The following is a 25971-nucleotide window of genomic DNA, read 5'->3' on the forward strand; positions in this document are numbered from 1 at the left end:
GGAGAGTCAATGCATACAGTTTTCAATACGGTTCCGTACGATTTTCACATTGAAAACGTATACGGGAACTGTTGTGCAAAAACGTAGAGTGAATGCACGCTAAGGGTTCACACCACATTTTTGCAATACAGTTCCCGTATACGTTTTCAATGTGAAAATCTTACGGAACCGTATTGAAAACCGGATGGAACCATACTGAAAACCATATGCATTGACTCTCCATTGAAAACCGTATGCCAAATGATGCATCCGTTTGTGTCCGTTTTGCATCTTGTACGGTTTTTCCCGTACCCAAAATCATAGCCTACCACGGTTTTTGGTCCAGGTGAAAGACTATATGGGAACCGTATACATAATCTATTTTTATTTATTTATTTATTTTTTACATTGGAGTCAGTGGGAACCGTACAGAACCATATGTACGTATGGTTCCATCCAGTTTTCACCATACGCTTTTTTTTTCTTGGAATTTCAATCAAACAAGTGAAACTTTATTTATAACAGAGTGAAAAGTTAAAAACGTATACGTTTTTTTTCTTAAAAACGTATAGGAATCGAACATCATTTTTCAAACCGTATGCGGGTTAAAATTTGTACACACGTTTTGAAACAGTTTAGTCCAGTTTTGAGGAATCCATTTTTCATCAAAAAGCTGATACGGATTAAAAACGTGATGTGAACCTGGTTACTTGTACCTTCTGGGTAACAATCACATGACATAACTCTTAAAGGGTCACTCTCATTAAAACTAATTTTTGCTATTGTACTCCTTATGGTAAATGAAAAATATTTCTAATATACTTTGTTTTAAAAAAATGAAGTTTTCTATGTTTGTGCTTAAAAAAAGCTCGAGCACATTTCCCCCCAACTCATACACAGACTTAAGACCGAAGTCCAAACACAGGAAGTGCTAGTGTCTAGCCTCATCCAATCGTAGCTCCTCTCACACATAACTGCCATATGCTGTTGGTTGGATACCACGCCCCCCCCCCCCCCCCTCAGCACTCCAGGCGGCACTTCCTGTGTTTGGACTTTGGTCCAAAGTCTGTGTATGAGTTGGGGGAAAATGTGCTCTTGGGCTTTTTTAAGCACAAATAAAACATAGAAAACTTCATTTTTTTTTTTTTAAACAAAGTATATTAGAAATATTTTTCATTTACCATAAGGAGTGCAATAGCAAAAATTAGTTTTAATGAGAGTGCCCATTTAAAGATAAAACGCATTTTATAATACAATACACTGCAGAACATATGTACAGGGGGGAAACAGGTACAAGGGGCCCTGGGGACACTGAAGGAGGCTGCCTGACAGGACAGCAAGGGTACGGGGCAACATCTCCCATACTGGGCCACCACACATACACTTTGTGTCTCAATTTCCATAGATGGGATATTAATCATGTATTAATATTTTTTAGGAGAAAATGGATGCCCACTGTTTACCTCTATGTTGTGTCCCTCTCTGATGAGTTCTCATGCTGGCATCCTGACATCAGCCTCTACTACGTGTGATCTTGCTTTTTACAATGTATTTGTGTTCTCAGTGATGTTTTTAGTGGCGCACACATTACTTCTGCTGTGTCTGCCATTCTATTGCTACTGTGTCTGAACGCGGCTCACTTCATCCGGGAAACTATGCACTAACCATTTGTTTGTCTCTCAACATATATATATATATATATATATATATATATATATATATATATATATATAATAAGGGGATTCACTAAGCAACAGATTGTATTGCAGTTATACAAAAACATAGTAAATATTTGTTTGCATGAAACAATTCTATAAAATGTTCCCCTTGTTATGGTTGTGTAGTGGAATGTGTATTCTATAAACCACATACTGTTTGTAGCTGGCTGACATAAAGGCCTCCATACACATTAAAGTAAACCAAACCAGACCACTGTCTAATGTGTATGAGGGCCTCCCCACTATCTTCCAACAGACAATGTTGGGGAGCGAAGGATTGGGCATGTTGGACTCTTTGGTTCTCGGAGAGATAATCCACCAGTAGAGTCTGGCAATAGCTTATGTGTGGAGATTAGGGGACCTAGCTGTTGGCCAAAAAAAGGATTCCCAGGAAAATTCACAGATTGATGATGGTTTGCACCCAAAGAAGGAGAGGCACCGTCTTAATACAAATTCTAGGGTGCCTAGGAAATCCCCAAAAATATAGATAAACTAAAGAAAGAGGGGCAGATATGAAGTACAATAAATTGTGGGTTTAAGCTTTATTGAAAATCCAGAACAAAATGTATTCAACATGACAGACAGTTTAAAACCACTAGGTCAACTAGGTGAAGAAAATTAAATTAACCCTTGAAATCAACTATACTTAAAGGATTAGCAAACATAGAATACAAGATACCACTAGTGTCCTTTCCACTAAAATATATACAATATATACAATGCTTAAGATAAAACTTAGTGCAAGTTCATCACCAAAAATGTGCACAAAATCCCAAAATGTATGCCATATCCACAAAATGGACTCTAAAGTGCAACTATACCAAATACACAATGTGAATGTGGTGTGATCCATAATGGAGCTGAGAGTCCTCACTAGAAGATCCATCAGTGGCTAGCCAGAAGACATACTGGAAATGAAGTAAGGAGGTAGGCAGAAGTAGGACCTCAATACTAGGCAGACCTTATAGAAGGACAAGGCAGAAGTATAGTCAGGAGCAAGGTCGTTTTCAAGATGAGGATATAGGTCAGTAGATAAATGCTGAAGCAATATACATAAACAGAGCCAGGGAAGGATAGCCCTAGTAGAAAAGGTTGTCAGGACCTGATGTCATCTTTTGGCATTTGTTGGCTTGGTAACCTAAAAAGCATTCGATTGACTAGCAACTGTAGGTAACCATCAAAATAACCGCATTCCTAGAAATGGAAACAGGCAATGGAACACCTATTTTCTGTGCTCAACAAAGCCACCCATATATAGTCACTTTCCTCAATAGCTCCAATATAGACCTATCCATCTCCGTGGAAATAGACGACAAGCAATTTTTGTGTAGTCTAATCTTGAAGTCCTATTTCCTTCCACCTGTACGATGCTTTTTCCTCACATACATTTGTTAGATTAGAACGAAGTAAGGGACAGATGGACAAGATTATGACTGCAGCAATAGAATACACAGAGGATTGTTGTTGCCTGAGGAGATGCAGACACAAAAGAGATCACAGTGGAGATGCAGACGCAAAATGTAGACTTTGAGTATGCATTGCCGTCTCGGCTTGTTATTCCCTATCCTTCGGGCCTGCATGACCAGTATTCTATAAATTTCCTACAGAGCCGCTGAAAAATTCTCAGTTCAGTGCTCGAAAATGTCCAGTGGCCCCCTAGAAAATGAAGACTGCGGGGATCTCCATTTATTCTGGGGACAACTTTGTATCTGTTCTTGAGATTGGTGGGGGTCCCAGTGGTCAGAATTCCACCCATGGAAATACCCCTTTAATTCTACGTTATTGCGGCACCTACTTCTACACTGTATTGTTGCACTATATGACCAATATATGATGGACCCCAAGAAGAATGGGTGTCAATAGAAAATACTGCACAGGGCACCAACCAACCATAGCCTGCTCTTATATACTGTATACATATCTCTGCTGGTTGGGGTGAAGAAGCCTCAATGTTCTCTGGTTGTTTTTTTTCTGGGAAAACAAAGCATACACAAGACGCCCATTGACAGCCATGCCATCCTGTGTTTACAAGGCTACAGTGCCAAGTCATGTGCTGAATGTAGCTCTTCGCTTTAGAGTCTGAGCAGAGAAACACCTTAGAAAACGCAGAACAACCTATGAAAAATGGTTCTGAAAAACTCTGCACACAATTTATGAGTACAAAGGGGCCATGCTACATATCATTCATTCAGATATTTCCCTTTATTGATGACTCTACACTAGGCTAATAGGCATTTAATCCATTCTAAAAGGTCCATGTGTGCTTTCCTGCATTGTGCATGCAAAGTTTACAAGCCAAAAATGAGAGGGGGGGTTGGGGGATTTTGCATATCACTACCCAGGATCCTCTACAGGAATGGACGTGTGCTGCTGCTGTAGGACTTAAGGACAATTGCCTCTAACAATTATTAATAGGAAACGTTCTCCTTGTTGTTATTTTGCATAATCTTAGAATTAAGAACACATTAAACATGAGACTGCAAAGGGGACACCAAAGTACTCGCTTTAGATTGCTTTTTTTCAGACTAGGATAGTTTTCATGCCAACATAGGAAATTATTCTTCAGGCTAGTCGCATCTCTACCACAGGCACTTAGGAATTTCCCAAGGTTTACAAAGATGGTAGCCTGAACTACTGCCTATCACTACCACCCATTATCTCATGGTGTCCTAGATGTATTGAGATTCTAGCAGCACCTCTAAGGACCCATGTTGTAGAATACGTGCATGTCCAATTTACTTTGCTTACCATCACTCCTGTAAGCCATATCCTAATTATAGACTAACCCAAACAGTAATGGATCAAAGCAGCAAAGTATCCCCTCTAGGTTGTCTTCTATTGTGCCTTCTATTGGCCTTTTTGTTTGAAGAAGAGACTAGATGTTAGCTCAATGGTTAGCCCTGTTGCCTTCTAGACCTGGGTTGTTGATTTTAAGCCAACCAAGGATCCTCATGGAATTAGTATGTTCTTGCTGTGTTGCTCAGGGTCGTCACACAGCCCAAAGAACTTTCTATAAAATTGTTTTGTGTGCAAATATCAAGATTGCAAGCTCTGGAATAAGGCGCCATATTAGCAACAGTAAAGCAATAAATAACTGAATTCCTGATGGCAGATTAAAGGACATTTGAAGTACTATAAATACATTAGTTTAAGTGCCTATTATTGATAAGGTAAATTTATTTTTATTTTTTTTATTTACCCACAGTCTTGATCCTTGAGAAAATTGAAAACAACGACTTATTTAACAAAACTTTGAAGATCACAGACTTTGGCCTGGCCAGGGAGTGGCAGAAGACGACAAAGATGAGTGCAGCCGGCACCTATGCTTGGATGGCTCCAGAAGTCATCCGCCTCTCTCTATTTTCCAAGAGCAGTGATGTGTGGAGGTAACGTCTACGTCTCCTGGCGATAAAATACCAAAAGCATCTCATAGTGACACATGTTCATTAGGCTATACTGAGTTAATAGATGGTGACCCCCATTAAGGACTTTTATTCATTTCTGTGAGTTTTTTTTTCTTCCTCTGTCTGGGAGGAATACAGGTGGAGAGTGGGTGGAGTAGTTAATTAATTAGCAGCTGATAAATTGCAGCGGTTTGCAGCACGCTAGCCCTTTGCATTCACTTCCAGGCAGTGGAAGAGAGAGGTGGTGTCTGGTAACTATAAAAGAAAGTACACTAAGCGATTGTCTGAGCTAGTGATTGTGTGTCTGTATACAAGAGTGTGAAGTATACAAGTGAGTGTAAGTATAAAAGTGAGAGGGACTTAAAATTAAGGGAGTTTAATTGAAATATTTAATTGTATTTTTTTTACTGTTCATTTTTACAATCCCCAAATCTAGTATGGCCTCCATGTTGGAAAAGGCAGTCCAGTGTGCCTCTTGCACAATGTATGCAATCCTTGAACAGCAGTTTGAGGGTGCATATTGTTGTGCGAGATGTGTGTGAGTTGTTCATTTGGAAGCTCAGAAGCTGGTGTAGGAAGGAGGGGTTTGGGTTCATGGAGAACTGTGCCAACTTCACTGTAGGATTCCGGCTCTCCCGTACGGACGGGCTGCACCTCCAATGGAGAGGGTGCAGCTGTGCTTGGGGAGAAGATAGCTAGAAGGGTGGAGGAGTGTTTAAACTAGGGACTGGGGGAGGGAACCTACAACGTAGAGGAGGAAGATAGTGTAGATAGAGAGGGGGGACTTATTAATGTACCTGGGGGTGGAGTGGAGGGAGGGGTTAGAATAGTTAATAGTGATCGGCTTCATAGGAAGTAAAAACATACACCATTGAATTGCATGTTGACTAATGCCAGAAGTCTGTCCAATAAAACTGACGAACTGGAGTGGTTGATGTCTCAGGAAAATTATGACATAGTGGGTATAACAGAGACTTGGTTGGACAATAGGTGTGACTAGGCGGTCAAGATACAGGGTTATAGTCTATTCAGGAAGGATCGGACAAAACAGAAAGGGGGAGGAGTTTGTCTTTATGTGAAATCAAGTCTGAAGGCCGCACTGCGGGAAGAAATATTGGAGGCAAACGATAATGATGAGGCATTTGCTATAAGCCACCAAATATAATGGAAGAGGCAGAAGATCAATTACTGAGGCAAATAAAAAAAGACAGCAAATCAGAATGAGATGATAATAATGGGCAATAAATGACAAAAATAAAGAATTTAAATTACAAAAACAGGACTGCAGTGAAGAAGCATTAAAAAGCTATAGAGAAAAATGTAAAATATGTAAAAAAAAACTAATAAAAGCCGCAAAAATAGAGACCGAAAGATTAATTGCCAAAGAGAGTAAAGCTAACCCCAAAACGTTCTTTAACTATATAAATAGCAAAAAGGTTAAATATGAAAGTGTTGACCCTTTAAAAAACTATAAAGAAGAAATTATAAACAGGGATCAGGAAAAAGCAAATATATTAAACAAATTCTTCTCCACTGTATTCACCGAGGAAAAATGAAATGCCAGGTGAAATACAGTGAGATAAGGTAAACTCCCCAGTACAGGTCGCCTGTCTCACCCAGGAAGAAGTACAGGTCTCCTTTCTAACCCAGGAAGAAGTACAGTGCCGCCTACAAAAAATCTAAATAGACAAATCACTAGGTCCAGATGGCATTCACCCCCATGTTCTAAAGGAATTAAAGGGGTATTCCGGCCAAAAACATCTTATCCCCTATCGAAAGGATAGGGGATAAGATGTCTGATCGCAGGGGGCCCACTGCTGGGACCCCCCGCGATCTCCCTGCAGCAGCCTGCATTCTAAGCGCAGCTGGGTCTGAAGTTTCGGAAACCTCCGGGCTTCCGAGATGGAGACGTGACGTCACGCCACACCCCCTCCATTAATTTCTATGGTAGGGGGTGTAACGGCCGCAACGCCCGCTCCCATAGACATTAATGGAGGGGTCGTGGCGTGACGTCACGTCCCCGTCTCGGAAGCCTGGAGGTTTCCGAAACTTCAGATGCAGCTACGCATAGAATGTGGGCTGCTGCAGGGAGATCGCGGGGGTCCCAGCGGCGGGCCCCCGCGATCAGACATCTTATCGCCTATCCTTTCGATAGGGGATAAGATGTTTTTTGGCTGGAATACCCCTTTAAGAAATGTAATAGACAGACCCCTATTTTAATATTCAGGGACTCTATAGTAACAGGGACTGTTCCACACGACTGGCACATGGCAAATGTGGTGCCAATATTTAAAATGGGGTCAAAAGGTGACCCCGGGAATTATAGGCCTGTTAGTTTAACCTCCGTTGTATGTAAATAGTTTGAGGGTTTTTTAAGAGATGCTATTTTTAAGTATCTTCATAAAAAAAAAAATGTATGACCCCATATCAGCATGGCTTTATGAGGGATCGGTCCTGTCAAACTAACCCGATCAGCTTTTATGAGGAGGTGAGCACCAGACTGGACCAGGGGCAATCGCTGGATGTCGTATATCTGGATTTTTCCAAAGCATTTGATACGGTGCCACATAAAAGATTGGTGCATAAAATGAGAATGCTTGGACTGGGGGAAAATGTGTGCAAAATGGTAAGTAACTGGCTCAGTGATAGGAAACAGAGGGGGGGTTCTTAATAGTACTTATTCTGATTGATTGACTGTTACTAGTGGGGACCACAGGGGTCAATCTTGGGTCCTGTTCTATTTAATATACGCTGCTCAAAAAAAATAAAGGGAACACTAAGATAACACATCCTAGATCTGAATGAATGAACTAATCGTATGAAATACTTTCGTCTTTACATAGTTGAATGTGCTGACAACAAAATCACACAAAAATTATCAATGGAAATCAAATGTATCAACCCATGGAGGTCTGGATATGGAGTCACACTCAAAATCAAAGTGGAAAACCCCACTACAGGCTGATCCAACTTTATGTAATGTCCTTAAAACAAGTCACAATGAGGCTCAGTAGTGTGTGTGGCCTCCACGTGCCCGTATGACCTCCCTACAACGCCTGGGCATGCTCCTGATGAGGTGGGGGATGGTCTCCTGAGGGATGTCCTCCCAGACCTGGACTAAAGCTCCTGGACAGTCTGTGGTGCAACGTGGCGTTGGTGGATGGAGCCAGACATGATGTCCCAGATGTGCTCAATCGGATTCAGGTCTGGGGAACGGGCGGCCAGTCTTACAGGAACTGCTGACACACTCCAGCCACATGAGGTCTAGCATTGTCTTGCATTAGGAGGAACCCAGGGCCAAACACACCAGCATATGGTCTCACAAGGTGTCCAAGGATCTCATTTCAGTGCCTAATGGCAGTCGGCCTACCTCTGGCAAGCACATGGAGGGCTGTGCCGCCCCCAAAGAATGCCACCCCACACCATTACTGACCCACCGCCAAACTGGTCATGCTGGAGGATGTTGCAGGCAGTAGAACGTTCTCCACGGCGTCTCCAGACTCTGTCATGTCTGTTACATGTGCTCAGTGTGAACCTGCTTTCATCTGTGAAGAGCACAGGGCGCCAGTGGCGAATTTGCCAATCTTGGTGTTGAGTATGAGGGTTTTTTGCCTTTCTCTGGATCAACTCAGTAAGGACTCATTAGGGTTATAGGTTGAACTTGATGGACTCTGGTCTTTTTTCAACCTTATGAACTATGTAACTATGTTACTATTTATTAGAGAACCGCTTTGTCTCTTTCTTTCGTGGACACATCTTTGCATTACACTGACACACCATTGAGTTCTATGCTTTGTTTTCTATAAGGTGGTATTGTAGGGAATATGAACATGTGCAGTTGCGTTTCCCCACAGATTACAGGTGACTGGTGATGGACCCTGTCATTAGCTTATTTTCATGTAACCCTTCTAACACAGAAGTGGACAACCCCTTCAAGCTCTGTATACATATAACGTCAATGTTGGCAGATCCTATAGACAATCTGTGTGGGGCCTGCAGAATAATCTGTACTTTGGATTTATAAATCCTTTGTCTCCTCCTGAGTCGTTTTGCTGAATCCAGTGTTCATGTTCATGGGACCGACAGTCTGGTGAAGTAGCTGTTGTCTGGTCAATACATATCTTATGTGTATGGCTAGATTAAATATCATTTAAATAGTTAGCTTAAAGGGGTATCCCAGCACCTAAAATCCTATCCACAGGATAAGTGTCTGATCGCTGGGGGGGGTCCAACCTCTGGGACCAAGTTATCCAGAACGGGGCACCAACACTCCCCACTGACCGGAGCGATGGGTCAGCATGTGCTCCACGATTTTTCTATGGAATTGCCGGACAATGCATGTAGTGTGTGTTAACCCATCGCTCCATTCATCATGGAGTGTCGTGGCCCCGTTCTGGTGATGGTGGAAGGACCCCCCGCGATCAGACACCTGTCCCCGGTATCTTGCAGGATAACAATTTAAAAATCATATCCACATGCTTCAGAAATGTTATAATGGTAAAATCCATAATGAATCCTCACCAAAATCTGCCGTAGAACCTACGTTTTTGCATCCTCTTAAAACAACCCAACACGTGGACTTTGCTGAAGAACTGTAGTGGAAACATCTGCCACGTGTGATTGATATATAGATCATTTATTTCTTTATTTTTCATCATACCTATTATGTGACTGGACTCTGAATCCATATTCTGTTCTGTCTTGCAGTTTTGGGGTTCTTTTGTGGGAGCTTCTTACTGGGGAGGTGCCTTATCGGGAAATCGATCCTCTAGCTGTTGCTTATGGAGTTGCAATGAACAAGCTGACTCTCCCAATCCCATCTACCTGTCCGGATCCATTTGTTAGGATCTTAGAAGGTAATGTTACATTTCTGGATGTCTCCATTCTGTTGACTGCTCTCTTAAAGGGGTACTTCGGTGGAATTTTTTTTTTTTTTATCAACTGGTGCCAAAAATGTAAACCGATATGTAAATTACTTTTATTTAAAAATCTTAATCCTTCTAGTACTTATCAGCTGCTGTATGCTCCACAGGAACTTTTCTTTTTGAATTTATTTTCTGTCTTACCACAGTGCTCTCTGCTGACACCTCTGTCCACGTCAGGAACTGTCCAGAGCAGGAGCAAATCCCCATTGCAAACCTATCCTGCTCTGGACAGTTCCTGACATGGACAGAGGTGTCAGCAGAGAGCACTGTGGTCAGACTGGAGAAAGAACTACACAACTTCCTCTGTAGTATTCAGCAGCTGATAAATACTTGAAGGATTAAAGGGTACCTCTCATCAAATAAACTTTTGATATATTTTAGATTAATGAATGTTGAATAACTTTCCAATAGCATGTTAATGAAAAATATGCTTCTTTCTATTATATTTTTCCCGATCAGTCCTGTCAGCAAGCATTTCTGACTCATGCTGGAGTCCTAAACACTCAGGGCTGCCAGCCTGCTTTGTTCACAGCCAAACAGGCTGTGAACAAAGCAGGCTGGCAGCTCTGAGTGTTCTCCTTTGTGAACAAAGCAGACTGGCAGCTCGTAGTGTTTAGGACTCCAGCATGAGTCTGAAATGCTTGCTGCCAGGACTGGTAGGGAGACCCCTAGTGGTCATTTCTTCAAAGTGGAAAATTAAATAGAAAGAAGCATATTTTTTAATAACATGTTATTGTAAAGTTATTCTGCATACATTAATCTATAATTTATCAAAAGTTTTTTTGATGAGAGGTACCCTTTAAGATTTTTATATAGAAGTAATTTACAAATCTGTTTAACTTTCTGGCACCATTTAATAAAAAAATTAAAAGGGAGTACCCTTTTAACCCTATGTGTTAGCATTACATAGGTCTTATTATTATATTTTATTATGCTTTCAGCATGTTGGAACCCAGACCCTCACAGTCGCCCTTCATTTTGCACCATTTTGGAGCAACTGACCACTATAGAACAGTCAGCCATGTTTCAGATGCCCCTTGAATCATTCCACTCGTTGCAGGAAGACTGGAGACTAGAGATCCAGCAGATGTTCGATGAGCTCAGGAATAAAGAGAAGGTAAATCTTAGTACCATGTCAGTTTGCTTTATACGACAGTGTCCAATCCAATAATGAAGTAAAATGTTACTGGTAAATGATATACAGTGGTCCCTCAAGTTACAATATTAATTGGTTCCGGGACGACCATTGTATGTTGAAACCATTGTATGTTGAGTCCATAACTCAATGGAAACCTGGTAATTGGTTCTGAAGCCACCAAAATGTCATCCGAAAATAGCAAAAAGTGAGGATTAAACAAAAACAAGTAGATAAATAATACAGATAAAGCAAATCCTTACATATAAAAGTAAGAAAGATCTGCTGGGAGCTGTAAATCACTGTCTGTTTCAGTGTTTCCTAAGGAGGGTGCCTCCAGCTGTTGCAAAACTACAACTCCCAGCATGCCCGGACAGCCTTCGGCTGTCCGGGCATGCTGGGAGTTGTAGTTTTGCAACAACTGGATGCACCCTCTATGGGAAACACTGGTCTATGTAGAGGACAGGAGCTTCTTCAGGGTCCTGTAGAGAACACGCAATGTCCTAAAAAAAAGTCAAATGGAGCCGCCCTCACCTGGTGTCCAAAGGATCAGCTAACACTGGTACAGGTAAAGAGTACAGAACATGTAATTCCTCCCTGTACTGTAGGAGGCGCTACAAGACACCAGTCAGTGCATACACTTCAGTAATACAGGTAAAGAGTACAGAACATGTAATACCTCCCTGTACTGTAGGGGGCGCTACCAGACATCAGTCAGTGTATACACTTCAGTAACACAGGTAAAGAGTACAGAACATGTAATACCTCCCTGTACTGTAGGGGGCGCTACCAGACACCAGTCAGTAATACACTTCAGTAATACAGGTAAAGAGTACAGAACATGTAATACCTCCCTGTACTGTAGGGGGCACTACCAGACAGCAGTCAGTGCATACACTTCAGTAATACAGGTAAAGAGTACAGAACATGTAATACCTCCCTGTACTGTAGGGGGCGCTACCAGACACCAGTCAGTACATGCACTTTAGGAATACAGGGGTTTAACCAGTGAATGTCCATTCTGATTGGTCGGTTCTTCCGGCCATTGACACATTTCACAGATTCCATAGCATTGTATGTTGAGTCTGGTTTCAAGTTACAATGGTCCAGAAAAGATCATTGTATGTTGAAACTATTGTATGTTGAGGCCATTGTAAGTTGAGGGATCACTGTATATCAGTGGTCTCAAACTGTGGCCCTCCAGATGTTGCAAAACTTCAACTCCCAGCATGCCCGTTTTGAACAAACTGTCGATGTCATAGGCCCACCCCCCATGATGTCATGCCCCACCCCGGCTGTCACACCCCCTCCCATAGACCTTCATTGAGGGTGTGGCGCGTGATGTCTTGAGGGGGCGGGGCCCGACATCACAAGCTCCCAGCTCCAATGCTCGGAACAGTTTGTTCCAAACGCTGAGCAGCGGAGTACCCCTTTAAGAAATGATGGCATATTGCTAGGATATACCGTTGCTTTATGACTGGTGCAACCTCTGGGACCACAACCCATCCTGAAAATGAAGGGGTCGCAAAGCTGATTTAGTCTGGGTCCCAGAGGTTAGACCACCGCCGCTCATAAGGTGATGTATATTCTAACAAGATACCATATTATGGATTTGGTTCCTCCTGAGGATCTCAGCAAAATCTGCATCTGTTACTTATTAATTTTCCTGCTGATCTACAATGAATAATCAGTATGTTGAATTACAGAATAGGCAGAATAAAAATGCCACTGTGGGGTCTTTGGAGACAGAGGGGCCATCCCAGATTGGCGACATCTCTTATTTGAATGGGTTGTGAGCCATATGGGAAGTCATGCCTCAGGTCTTAAAGGGTTACTCTGATGGAAAACTTTTTTTTTTTTAAATCAACTGGTGCTAGAAAGTTAAACAGATTTGTAAATTGCTTCTATTAAAAAAAAATCTTAATCCTTCCTGGACTTATTAGCTGCTAAATACTACAGAGGAAATTCTTTTCTTTTTGGAACACAGTGCTCTCTGCTGACATCATGAGCACAGTGCTCTCTGCTGACATCTCTGTCCATTTTAAGAACTGTCCAGAGTAGCATATGTTTGCTATGCAGATTTTCTCCTTCTCTGGACAGTTCTTAAAATGGACAGAGATGTCAGAAAAGAGCACTGGGCTCGTGATGTCAGCAGAGAGCTCTGTGTTCCAAAAAAATAATTAATTTCTTCTGTAGTATTCAGCAGCTAATAAGTACTGGAAGGATTAAGATTTTTTAATAGAAGTAATTTACAAATCTGTTTAACTTTCTGGCACCAGTTGATAAAAAAAAAAATAAAAAAAAAAAAAGTTTTCCACCGGAGTACCCCTTTAAGGGATATGTTATACCAAATATGAGAAGGGCCAATCCTTTGACCATTGCAACAGGATAATATAATTTTATTTCATAACAAGATATAACCAGGAGTTGTGTTGAATGAAATACTTTGCTCTGCCGCATTGACCGGTGCAGTGCCGTGGATTGTAACCGGCCCTTATTGAGTGATCCTGTAAAGTGTCTCCACTATTGAGGTTTGGACCCTTTACAATGCACCTCTCTTCTGGGTTCTGGGGATTATGAAAAGTCTCACCACACCAATGCTATTCTATGGTATCATAATGTACTATTCCCTTTCAGTACACACAGTTTTCTCCATAACTTCTCAAAGTAACACATATACAGTGGTCCCTCAAGTTACAATATTAATTGGTTCCAGGACGACCATTGTATGTTGAAACCATCGTATGTTGAGACCAGAACTCTATGGAAACCTGGTAATTGGTTCTGAAGCCCCAAAATGTCATCCAAAAATAGGAAAAAGTGAGGATTAAAGAAAAATAAGTAGATAATTAATATAGATAAAGCAAATCCTTACATATAAAAGTAAGAAAGATCTGCTGGGAGCTGTAATCACTGTCTATGTCAGTGTTTTCCAACCAGGGTGCCTCCAGCTGTTGAGAAACTACAACTCCCAGCATGCCCGGACAGCCTTTGGCTGTCCGGGCATGCTGGGAGTTGTAGTTTTGCAACAGCTGGAGGCACCCTCGTTGGGAAACACTGGTCTATGTAGAGGACGGGGTCCTGTACAGTATGCTGGGAGTTGTAGTTTTGCAACAGCTGGAGGCACCCTCGTTGGGAAACACTGGTCTATGTAGAGGACGGGGTCCTGTACAGTATGCTGGGAGTTGTAGTTTTGCAACAGCTGGAGGCACCCTCGTTGGGAAACACTGGTCTATGTAGAGGACGGGGTCCTGTACAGTATGCTGGGAGTTGTAGTTTTGCAACAGCTGGAGGCACCCTCGTTGGGAAACACTGGTCTATGTAGAGGACGGGGTCCTGTACAGTATGCTGGGAGTTGTAGTTTTGCAACAGCTGGAGGCACCCTCGTTGGGAAACACTGGTCTATGTAGAGGACGGGGTCCTGTACAGTATGCTGGGAGTTGTAGTTTTGCAACAGCTGGAGGCACCCTCGTTGGGAAACACTGGTCTATGTAGAGGACGGGGTCCTGTACAGTATGCTGGGAGTTGTAGTTTTGCAACAGCTGGAGGCACCCTCGTTGGGAAACACTGGTCTATGTAGAGGACGGGGTCCTGTACAGTATGCTGGGAGTTGTAGTTTTGCAACAGCTGGAGGCACCCTCGTTGGGAAACACTGGTCTATGTAGAGGACGGGGTCCTGTACAGTATGCTGGGAGTTGTAGTTTTGCAACAGCTGGAGGCACCCTCGTTGGGAAACACTGGTCTATGTAGAGGACGGGGTCCTGTACAGTATGCTGGGAGTTGTAGTTTTGCAACAGCTGGAGGCACCCTCGTTGGGAAACACTGGTCTATGAAGAGGACGGGGTCCTGTACAGTATGCTGGGAGTTGTAGCTTTGCAACAGCTGGAGGCACCCTCGTTGGGAAACACTGGTCTATGTAGAGGACGGGGTCCTGTACAGTATGCTGGGAGTTGTAGTTTTGCAACAGCTGGAGGCACCCTCGTTGGGAAACACTGGTCTATGTAGAGGACGGGGTCCTGTACAGTATGCTGGGAGTTGTAGTTTTGCAACAGCTGGAGGCACCCTCGTTGGGAAACACTGGTCTATGAAGAGGACGGGGTCCTGTACAGTATGCTGGGAGTTGTAGCTTTGCAACAGCTGGAGGCACCCTCGTTGGGAAACACTGGTCTATGTAGAGGACGGGGTCCTGTACAGTACACGCAATGTCCTAAAAAAGTAAAATGAAGCCGCCCTTACTTGGTGTCCAAAGCAGCAGCTAACCCTGGCACAGGTAAAGAGTAGTACAGAACATGTAATACTTCCCTGTACTGTAGGGGGCGCTACCAGACAGGAATTCAGTGCATGCGCTTCAGTACTACATGCACGCACTAATACAGGGGTTTTACCAGTGAAATGCCAATTCTGATTGGTCAGATCTTCCAACCATTGACACGTTTCGCAGATCTGGACTGTCTGTACATTGTATGTTGAGTCTGGTTTCAAGTTACGATGGTCCAGAAAAGAGCATCATATGTTGAAACTATTGTATGTTGAGGCCATTGTAAGTTGAGGGATCACTGTAGTAGCGTAATGAATGTGCTGTCATATTATTAGGAATTGCGTTGTCGGGAGGAGGAGCTGGTGCGTGCGGCAGAGGAGCAGAGGAACCTGGAGGAGATGCTGCGGAGAAGAGAACAAGAACTGGCAGAACGAGAGTTTGACATCGTAGAACGGGAGCTCAACATTATAATGTACCAGATGTACCAGGAGAAACCGAAGGTGAAGAAGAGGAAGGGCAACTTCAAGAAAAGCCGTCTGAAGCACAAGGATGGAAATCGCATCAGCTTACCCTCAGGTTAGGGCGACTTGGGGGTTCAAGAAAGGAGGGGTAGTCCATCTACACAACATGATAAGTATGCAGCTCCTCTCTATCATCACAAACAAGTCACTCACACCTGACAATAATGGGGGAGATTTATCAAAACCTGTTCAGAGGAAAAGTTGCCCAGTTGCCCATAGCAACCAATCAGATCCCTTCTTTCATTTTGCAGAGGCCTTGTTAAAAATGAAAGTAGCGATCTGATTGGTTCCTATGGGCAACTGGACAACTTTTCCTCTGGACAGGTTTTGACAAATCTCCCCCAAAATGTGTTTTCTCACTGCTTTAGTATTCAATTCTCGCAGTACAAGCGAGACGAGAGATGAATGACTATGTATTTGGTGATGGGTGCACGATAGGGTCACATGAGAAAGGGGGCGTGTCCTCCGAAACGTCGGAAGTGTCCGGTAATCACTCACCTGTCTACCCCTTCGTGAGAGGAAGGTCAGCTCCGTAATGCCGGTGGAAGGGTGACGCTATACCGGATGCTGTACAAGGACCCTCGGACGTTATAAGTGAGCACTGTGGGGGAATTCACTTCTGTATCTATATGAAACTTAAGAAGTGGAGATTTCTCCTTGTTTGTACTAAAGCATTGAGAAAAGCAAATATTATTGTCAAGTGTGAGGGACGTGTTTCTTGTTACTATTGGAGATGGAGTGGAGCCTCCATTTATTCACACATATACCCCAGTGCCAAATATAAGGGTTATCTCTAATCCTACATATGGACTTGCATCCTCTCTATCATCATCCTGTGCACTCCACCTCTCTATCATCATCCTGTGCACTCCACCTCTCTATCATCATCCTGTGCACTCCACCTCTCTATCATCATCCTGTGCACTCCACCTCTCTATCATCATCATCCTGTGCACTCCACCTCTCTATCATCATCCTGTGCACTCCACCTCTCTATCATCATCCTGTGCACTCCACCTCTCTATCATCATCCTGTGCACTCCACCTCTCTATCATCATCCTGTGCACTCCACCTCTCTATCATCATCCTGTGCACTCCACCTCTCTATCATCATCCTGTGCACTCCACCTCTCTATCATCATCCTGTGCACTCCACCTCTCTATCATCATCCTGTGCACTCCACCTCTCTATCATCATCCTGTGCACTCCACCTCTCTATCATCATCCTGTGCACTCCACCTCTCTATCATCATCCTGTGCACTCCACCTCTCTATCATCATCCTGTGCACTCCACCTCTCTATCATCATCCTGTGCACTCCACCTCTCTATCATCATCCTGTGCACTCCACCTCTCTATCATCATCCTGTGCACTCCACCTCTCTATCATCATCCTGTGCACTCCACCTCTCTATCATCATCCTGTGCACTCCACCTCTCTATCATCATCCTGTGCACTCCACCTCTCTATCATCATCCTGTGCACTCCACCTCTCTATCATCATCCTGTGCACTCCACCTCTCTATCATCATCCTGTGCACTCCACCTCTCTATCATCTTCATCCTGTGCACTCCACCTCTCTATCATCATCCTGAGCACTCCACCTCTCTATCATCATCCTGTGCACTCCACCTCTCTATCATCTTCATCCTGTGCACTCCACCTCTCTATCATCATCCTGAGCACTCCACCTCTCTATCATCATCCTGTGCACTTCACCTCTCTATCATCATCCTGTGCACTCCACCTCTCTATCATCATCCTGTGCACTCCACCTCTCTATCATCATCCTGTGCACTCCACCTCTCTATCATCATCCTGTGCACTCCACCTCTCTATCATCATCCTGTGCACTCCACCTCTCTATCATCATCCTGTACACTCCACCTCTCTATCATCTTCATCCTGTGCACTCCACCTCTCTATCATCTTCATCCTGTGCACTCCACCTCTCTATCATCTTCATCCTGTGCACTCCACCTCTCTACACCCACATCATCCTGTACACTCCACCTCTCTATCATCATCCTGTGCACTCCACCTCTCTACACTCGCATCATCCTGTGCACTCCACCTCTCTATCATCATCCTGTGCACTCCATCTCTCTATCATCATCCTGTGCACTCCACCTCTCTATCATCATCCTGTGCACTCCACCTCTCTATCATCATCCTGTGCACTCCACCTCTCTATCATCATCCTGTGCACTCCACCTCTCTATCATCATCCTGTGCACTCCACCTCTCTATCATCATCCTGTGCACTCCACCTCTCTATCATCATCCTGTGCACTCCACCTCTCTATCATCACCCTGTACACTCCACCTCTCTATCATCATCCTGTGCACTCCACCTCTCTATCATCATCCTGTGCACTCCACCTCTCTATCATCATCCTGTGCACTCCACCTCTCTATCATCATCCTGTACACTCCACCTCTCTATCATCTTCATCCTGTGCACTCCACCTCTCTATCATCTTCATCCTGTGCACTCCACCTCTCTATCATCTTCATCCTGTGCACTCCACCTCTCTACACCCACATCATCCTGTACACTCCACCTCTCTATCATCATCCTGTGCACTCCACCTCTCTACACTCGCATCATCCTGTGCACTCCACCTCTCTATCATCATCCTGTGCACTCCACCTCTCTATCATCATCATCCTGTGCACTCCACCTCTCTATCATCATCATCCTGTGCACTCCACCTCTCTATCATCATCATCCTGTGCACTCCACCTCTCTATCATCATCCTGTGCACTCCACCTCTCTATCATCATCCTGTGCACTCCACCTCTCTATCATCATCCTGTGCACTCCACCTCTCTATCATCATCCTGTGCACTCCACCTCTCTATCATCATCCTGTGCACTCCACCTCTCTATCATCATCCTGTGCACTCCACCTCTCTATCATCATCCTGTGCACTCCACCTCTCTATCATCATCCTGTGCACTCCACCTCTCTATCATCATCCTGTGCACTCCACCTCTCTATCATCATCCTGTGCACTCCACCTCTCTATCATCATCCTGTGCACTCCACCTCTCTATCATCATCCTGTACACTCCACCTCTCTATCATCTTCATCCTGTGCACTCCACCTCTCTATCATCTTCATCCTGTGCACTCCACCTCTCTATCATCTTCATCCTGTGCACTCCACCTCTCTACACCCACATCATCCTGTACACTCCACCTCTCTATCATCATCCTGTGCACTCCACCTCTCTACACTCGCATCATCCTGTGCACTCCACCTCTCTATCATCATCCTGTGCACTCCACCTCTCTATCATCATCCTGTGCACTCCACCTCTCTACACTCGCATCATCCTGTGCACTCCACCTCTCTGCACCCACATCATCCTGTGCACTTCACCTCTCTATCATCATCCTGTGCACTCCACCTCTCTATCATCATCCTGTGCACTCCACCTCTCTATCATCATCCTGTGCACTCCACCTCTCTATCATCATCCTGTACACTCCACCTCTCTATCATCATCCTGTGCACTCCACCTCTCTATCATCATCCTGTACACTCCACCTCTCTATCATCTTCATCCTGTGCACTCCACCTCTCTATCATCTTCATCCTGTGCACTCCACCTCTCTATCATCTTCATCCTGTGCACTCCACCTCTCTACACCCACATCATCCTGTACACTCCACCTCTCTATCATCATCCTGTGCACTCCACCTCTCTACACTCGCATCATCCTGTGCACTCCACCTCTCTATCATCATCCTGTGCACTCCACCTCTCTATCATCATCCTGTGCACTCCACCTCTCTATCATCATCCTGTGCACTCCACCTCTCTATCATCATCCTGTGCACTCCACCTCTCTATCATCATCCTGTGCACTCCACCTCTCTATCATCATCCTGTGCACTCCACCTCTCTATCATCATCCTGTGCACTCCACCTCTCTATCATCATCCTGTACACTCCACCTCTCTATCATCTTCATCCTGTGCACTCCACCTCTCTATCATCTTCATCCTGTGCACTCCACCTCTCTATCATCTTCATCCTGTGCACTCCACCTCTCTACACCCACATCATCCTGTACACTCCACCTCTCTATCATCATCCTGTGCACTCCACCTCTCTACACTCGCATCATCCTGTGCACTCCACCTCTCTATCATCATCCTGTGCACTCCACCTCTCTATCATCATCATCCTGTGCAGTCCACCTCTCTATCATCATCATCCTGTGCACTCCACCTCTCTATCATCATCCTGTGCACTCCACCTCTCTATCATCATCCTGTGCACTCCACCTCTCTATCATCATCCTGTGCACTCCACCTCTCTATCATCATCCTGTGCACTCCACCTCTCTATCATCATCCTGTGCACTCCACCTCTCTATCATCATCCTGTGCACTCCACCTCTCTATCATCATCCTGTGCACTCCACCTCTCTATCATCATCCTGTGCACTCCACCTCTCTATCATCATCCTGTGCACTCCACCTCTCTATCATCATCCTGTGCACTCCACCTCTCTATCATCATCCTGTGCACTCCACCTCTCTATCATCATCCTGTACACTCCACCTCTCTATCATCTTCATCCTGTGCACTCCACCTCTCTATCATCTTCATCCTGTGCACTCCACCTCTCTATCATCTTCATCCTGTGCACTCCACCTCTCTACACCCACATCATCCTGTACACTCCACCTCTCTATCATCATCCTGTGCACTCCACCTCTCTACACTCGCATCATCCTGTGCACTCCACCTCTCTATCATCATCCTGTGCACTCCACCTCTCTATCATCATCCTGTGCACTCCACCTCTCTACACTCGCATCATCCTGTGCACTCCACCTCTCTGCACCCGCATCATCCTGTGCACTCCACCTCTCTGCACCCACATCATCCTGTGCACTTCACCTCTCTATCATCATCCTGTGCACTCCACCTCTCTATCATCATCCTGTGCACTCCACCTCTCTATCATCATCCTGTGCACTCCACCTCTCTATCATCATCCTGTACACTCCACCTCTCTATCATCTTCATCCTGTGCACTCCACCTCTCTATCATCTTCATCCTGTGCACTCCACCTCTCTACACCCACATCATCCTGTACACTCCACCTCTCTATCATCATCCTGTGCACTCCACCTCTCTACACTCGCATCATCCTGTGCACTCCACCTCTCTATCATCATCCTGTGCACTCCACCTCTCTATCATCATCCTGTGCACTCCACCTCTCTATCATCTTCATCCTGTGCACTCCACCTCTCTATCATCTTCATCCTGTGCACTCCACCTCTCTACACCCACATCATCCTGTACACTCCACCTCTCTATCATCATCCTGTGCACTCCACCTCTCTACACTCGCATCATCCTGTGCACTCCACCTCTCTGCACCCACATCATCCTGTGCACTTCACCTCTCTATCATCATCCTGTGCACTCCACCTCTCTACACTCGCATCATCCTGTGCACTCCACCTCTCTGCACCCACATCATCCTGTGCACTCCACCTCTCTACACTCGCATCATCCTGTGCACTCCACCTCTCTACACTCGCATCATCCTGTGCACTCCACCTCTCTGCACCCGCATCATCCTGTGCACTCCACCTCTCTGCACCCGCATCATCCTGTGCACTTCACCTCTCTACACTCGCATCATCCTGTGCACTCCACCTCTCTATCATCATCCTGTGCACTCCACCTCTCTACACTCGCATCATCCTGTGCACTCCACCTCTCTACACTCACATCATCCTGTGCACTTCACCTCTCTACACTTGCATCATCCTGTGCACTCCACCTCTCTGCACCCGCATCATCCTGTGCACTCCACCTCTCTACACTCGCATCATCCTGTGCACTCCACCTCTCTACACTCGCATCATCCTGTGCACTCCACCTCTCTACACTCGCATCATCCTGTGCACTCCACCTCTCTACACTCGCATCATCCTGTACACTCCACCTCTCTACACTCGCATCATCCTGTGCACTTCACCTCTCTACACTCGCATCATCCTGTGCACTTCACCTCTCTACACCCGCATCATCCTGTACACTCCACCTCTCTGCACCCGCATCATCCTGTGCACTCCACCTCTCTACACTCGCATCATCCTGTGCACTCCACCTCTCTACACCCGCATCATCCTGTGCACTCCACCTCTCTACACCCGCATCATCCTGTGCACTCCACCTCTCTACACCCACATCATCCTGTGCACTCCACCTCTCTATCATCATCCTGTGCATTCCACCTCTCTACACTCGCATCATCCTGTGCACTTCACCTCTCTACACCCACATCATCCTGTACACTCCACCTCTCTGCACCCGCATCATCCTGTACACTCCACCTCTCTGCACCCGCATCATCCTGTACACTCCACCTCTCTGCACCCACATCATCCTGTACACTCCACCTCTCTGCACCCACATCATCCTGTACACTTCACCTCTCTACACCCGCATCATCCTGTACACTCCACCTCTCTGCACCCGCATCATCCTGTACACTCCACCTCTCTGCACCCGCATCATCCTGTACACTCCACCTCTCTGCACCCACATCATCCTGTGCACTCCACCTCTCTGCACCCACATCATCCTGTGCACTCCACCTCTCTGCACCCACATTATCCTGTGCACTCCACCTCTCTACACTCGCATCATCCTGTGCACTCCACCTCTCTACACTCGCATCATCCTGTGCACTCCACCTCTCTACACCCGCATCATCCTGTGCACTCCACCTCTCTACACCCACATCATCCTGTGCACTCCACCTCTCTATCATCATCCTGTGCACTCCACCTCTCTACACTCGCATCATCCTGTGCACTTCACCTCTCTACACCCACATCATCCTGTACACTCCACCTCTCTGCACCCGCATCATCCTGTGCACTCCACCTCTCTACACTCGCATCATCCTGTGCACTTCACCTCTCTACACCCACATCATCCTGTACACTCCACCTCTCTGCACCCACATCATCCTGTGCACTCCACCTCTCTGCACCCACATTATCCTGTGCACTCCACCTTGCTGCACAACCACTTTATCATGTGCACTCCACCTTTCCACCTTCCTTTCCAATCGACTGAACATTAGATCAATTGTTAACAGCATAAGTCTACCCCACCTCTCCACACAAACAACACAATACATGCATGAAACAACAAACCATGAATATTGGCAGATAAAAGTGAATTATGCCAACTCCACTTTGTTGTGTGTCCTCAGGTTTCGAACACAAGATTACTGTACAAGCCTCACCAACTCTGGACAAGTGTAAAGGTCAAGGGTCAAGCAGTTACAGTCCTCCCGGAAGCCCCTTGATCATCCCTAGGCTACGTGCTATTCGATGTAAGTTCATCGTTTGACTCTAGTTCACACATAAGTCATTGTAAGAAGGTTTGTGCTGGAGTAAAATGTTCATCTTCTATAATTAATTCTCTCAGTGACCCCGGTAGACGGCAGCAAAACCTGGGGACGTAGCTCAGTGGTGAAGAAGGAAGAAGTGGCCTCAACAAAGAAGAAGGGGAGGACATGGGGTCCAAGTTCAACGCAACCAAAGGAAAGAGCGGGCGGAGAAGAGAGGTGACTGGGACATTACTTTATATGCTAACACTATGCAATCTGTATTATAACACAGACATTGCCGAAATTGTGGATTGATAATATGAGGTAACAACCTATTATAAGAATTTTAGGAGTCATTGTGGAGGTCCATAACCGAAAAAGTATTCGATTGCGGGCTGACTTCTAATACTCCTCATAACTTCTAATAGGTGGTTTATTCTTTCTTGTAAATGTTCTTCTTTAATGATACTATTGTCCAATATTGATTGATATGAACCACACTTATCCTCAGCAAAAGCGTCTCTGAGTGAGTAACACTGACATACTGATTATGGTGCCCATGATGAGGGGATTTTGAGGTTTTTGACCAAAAATGGAGCTTCAACCCCTATAAAATTGTGTTACAAAATAATGGTGGACATGGTAACAATTCAGAGAATCATTAGATGAGTTTAGACTTAATTTAATAATGGAAGTGACTGGGAATGCAGGGGCAGGATTAAACCGCCAGGGGGTGCGTATGTTGTACATTGAGGGGTGTATATGCCTTATACTCACCCCTGTCTGTATAATCCCTCCTATCACCTGATGTTCACACCCATCTACTGATACCCTAAATCTTCTGATAATCAGGGCACTCGAAGATATTTAATGACAGTAAAATCTTATTTGGTTTGGGTTGGCTACAGGTCTTCTTTAAGGGATACTCCGCTCCTTAGACATCTTATCCCCTATACAAAGGATAGGGGATAAGATGTCTGATCGCGGGGGTCCCACCGCTGGGACCACCACGATCTCTGCCTAGCAGCTGGTGTTCTGAAAGAATCCTTTGGATAGGGGAGAAGATGTCTAGCGGTGGAGTACCCTTTTGAAATAAATGACCATAATAAATACAACCATATTAAAGCAGCAGTGAGAACTAGAGATGAGCGAACTTACAGTAAAATCGAATTATCACGAACTTCTCGGCTCAGCAGTTGATGACTTTTCCTGCATAAATTAGTTCAGCTTTCCGGTGCTCCGGTGGGCTGGAAAAGGTGGATACAGTCCTAGGAGACTCTTTCCTAGGACTGTATCCACCTTTTCCAGCCCACCGGAGCACCGGAAAGCTGAACTAATTTATGCAGGATAAGTCATCAACTGCCGAGCCGAGAAGTTCGTGACAAATCGAATTTACTGTAAGTTCGCTCATCTCTAGCGAAAACCCAAAGTCGTACTGGTACATAGTTCAGATGATACTGTGCAATTGGTCAATAAATAAGTAATACATCAAAAATAGATATTTCACCTCCAAAAGATGGTGTTTTAAAGTGTTTTATTGGTTTTTGCTTATGTGAACTATATTTATCAACCCCCTGTGATAGTATGAGAAATATGTCCCACATAAGCAAAACTAAAAAAAAAATGACTTCAGAACCCGCTTACCAAAGCAACATTGATAAATGTCCCCCAATAGTTCTAATCTAGTGTGATTACATTTATTTTTGTAGGTTTTCTGTATTGGTGTATGTTTACACTATTATATAGAAGTGTATAATATTAATAGTGCACTATGTAGATCCACTTATCTCTGCACTGTCTTAAGAATTGGATGTTTATACCAGTATGTAGAAGAATAACTTCCTAGGCCCCAATGCAGATCCTGTAACGGGCCACCATGTCTACTCTCTATATTTATAATACTCCTGTCTTCTTCTGTGGCAGAAGAGTCCTAGTACAGCTGCTACCTCTCTGCCCCCTAAAGTTATATTCCCACCAGTATTCCTGCATAGAGAAGTCAGTGTATAATTAAAGGGGTTATCCAGGAAAAAAACTTTTTTTTTTTTTATATCAACTGACGCCAGAAAGTTAAACAGATTTGTAAATTAAATACAAAAAGAAGCACGTAACGTGCACTCACCGCAGAGCAGAGACAGTCCGGCCGGAAGAAGCACGCACTTACGTGCGAAACTGGCGGCGTAGCGTCCGAGCGCCACACGCCAGCGCCGATGCCGAGACCCGGCACCTCATCACCAAACCTTCACACCTGACTGTCTCTGCACTGCGGTGAGTGCACGTTCATTCTTCTTTTTGTATTTACTTTGGATACTTCATACTGTTGTATGTGCACCCCGCAGGAGACAATGATATAGGTCGTCGAGGACCGTTCTACTGACATAAGGTGATATTGTTCTTAAGAGTGCTCTCCCCTTCTCTGTTGCGTTTTTGGAGATTTGTAAATTACTTCTAATAAAAAATCTTAATCCTTCCAATAATTATCAGCTGTTGAAGTTGAGTTGTTCTTTTCCGTCTGGCAACAGTGCTCTCTGCTGACATCTCTGCTTGTCTCGGGAACTGCACAGAGTAGAAGAGGTTTGCTATGGGGATTTGCTTCTACTCTGGACAGTTCCCGAGACAGGTGTCATCAGAAAGCACTTA

The 25971-nt window shown here is 44.7% G+C and overlaps 1 protein-coding gene across 4 annotated transcripts in view; it reads left to right on the forward strand.

The window, feature by feature from the left end:
• The window catches only part of MAP3K10 (mitogen-activated protein kinase kinase kinase 10), a 112694-nt gene that overhangs the window by 66242 nt on the left and 20481 nt on the right, over positions 1–25971 (forward strand). For all 4 annotated transcript variants that reach the window (XM_056538641.1, XM_056538644.1, XM_056538642.1 and 1 more), the window contains 6 exons: positions 4903–5083; positions 9809–9957; positions 10968–11143; positions 15755–15995; positions 23215–23337; positions 23433–23571. In XM_056538641.1, the coding sequence (XP_056394616.1) occupies positions 4903–5083; positions 9809–9957; positions 10968–11143; positions 15755–15995; positions 23215–23337; positions 23433–23571 (1009 nt within the window). The remainder of the gene's footprint in view (positions 1–4902; positions 5084–9808; positions 9958–10967; positions 11144–15754; positions 15996–23214; positions 23338–23432; positions 23572–25971) is intronic.

The sequence above is a fragment of the Hyla sarda genome, chromosome 9 (genome assembly GCF_029499605.1).
Source record: "Hyla sarda isolate aHylSar1 chromosome 9, aHylSar1.hap1, whole genome shotgun sequence".
In the NCBI taxonomy this organism is placed as follows: Eukaryota; Metazoa; Chordata; class Amphibia; order Anura; family Hylidae; genus Hyla; species Hyla sarda.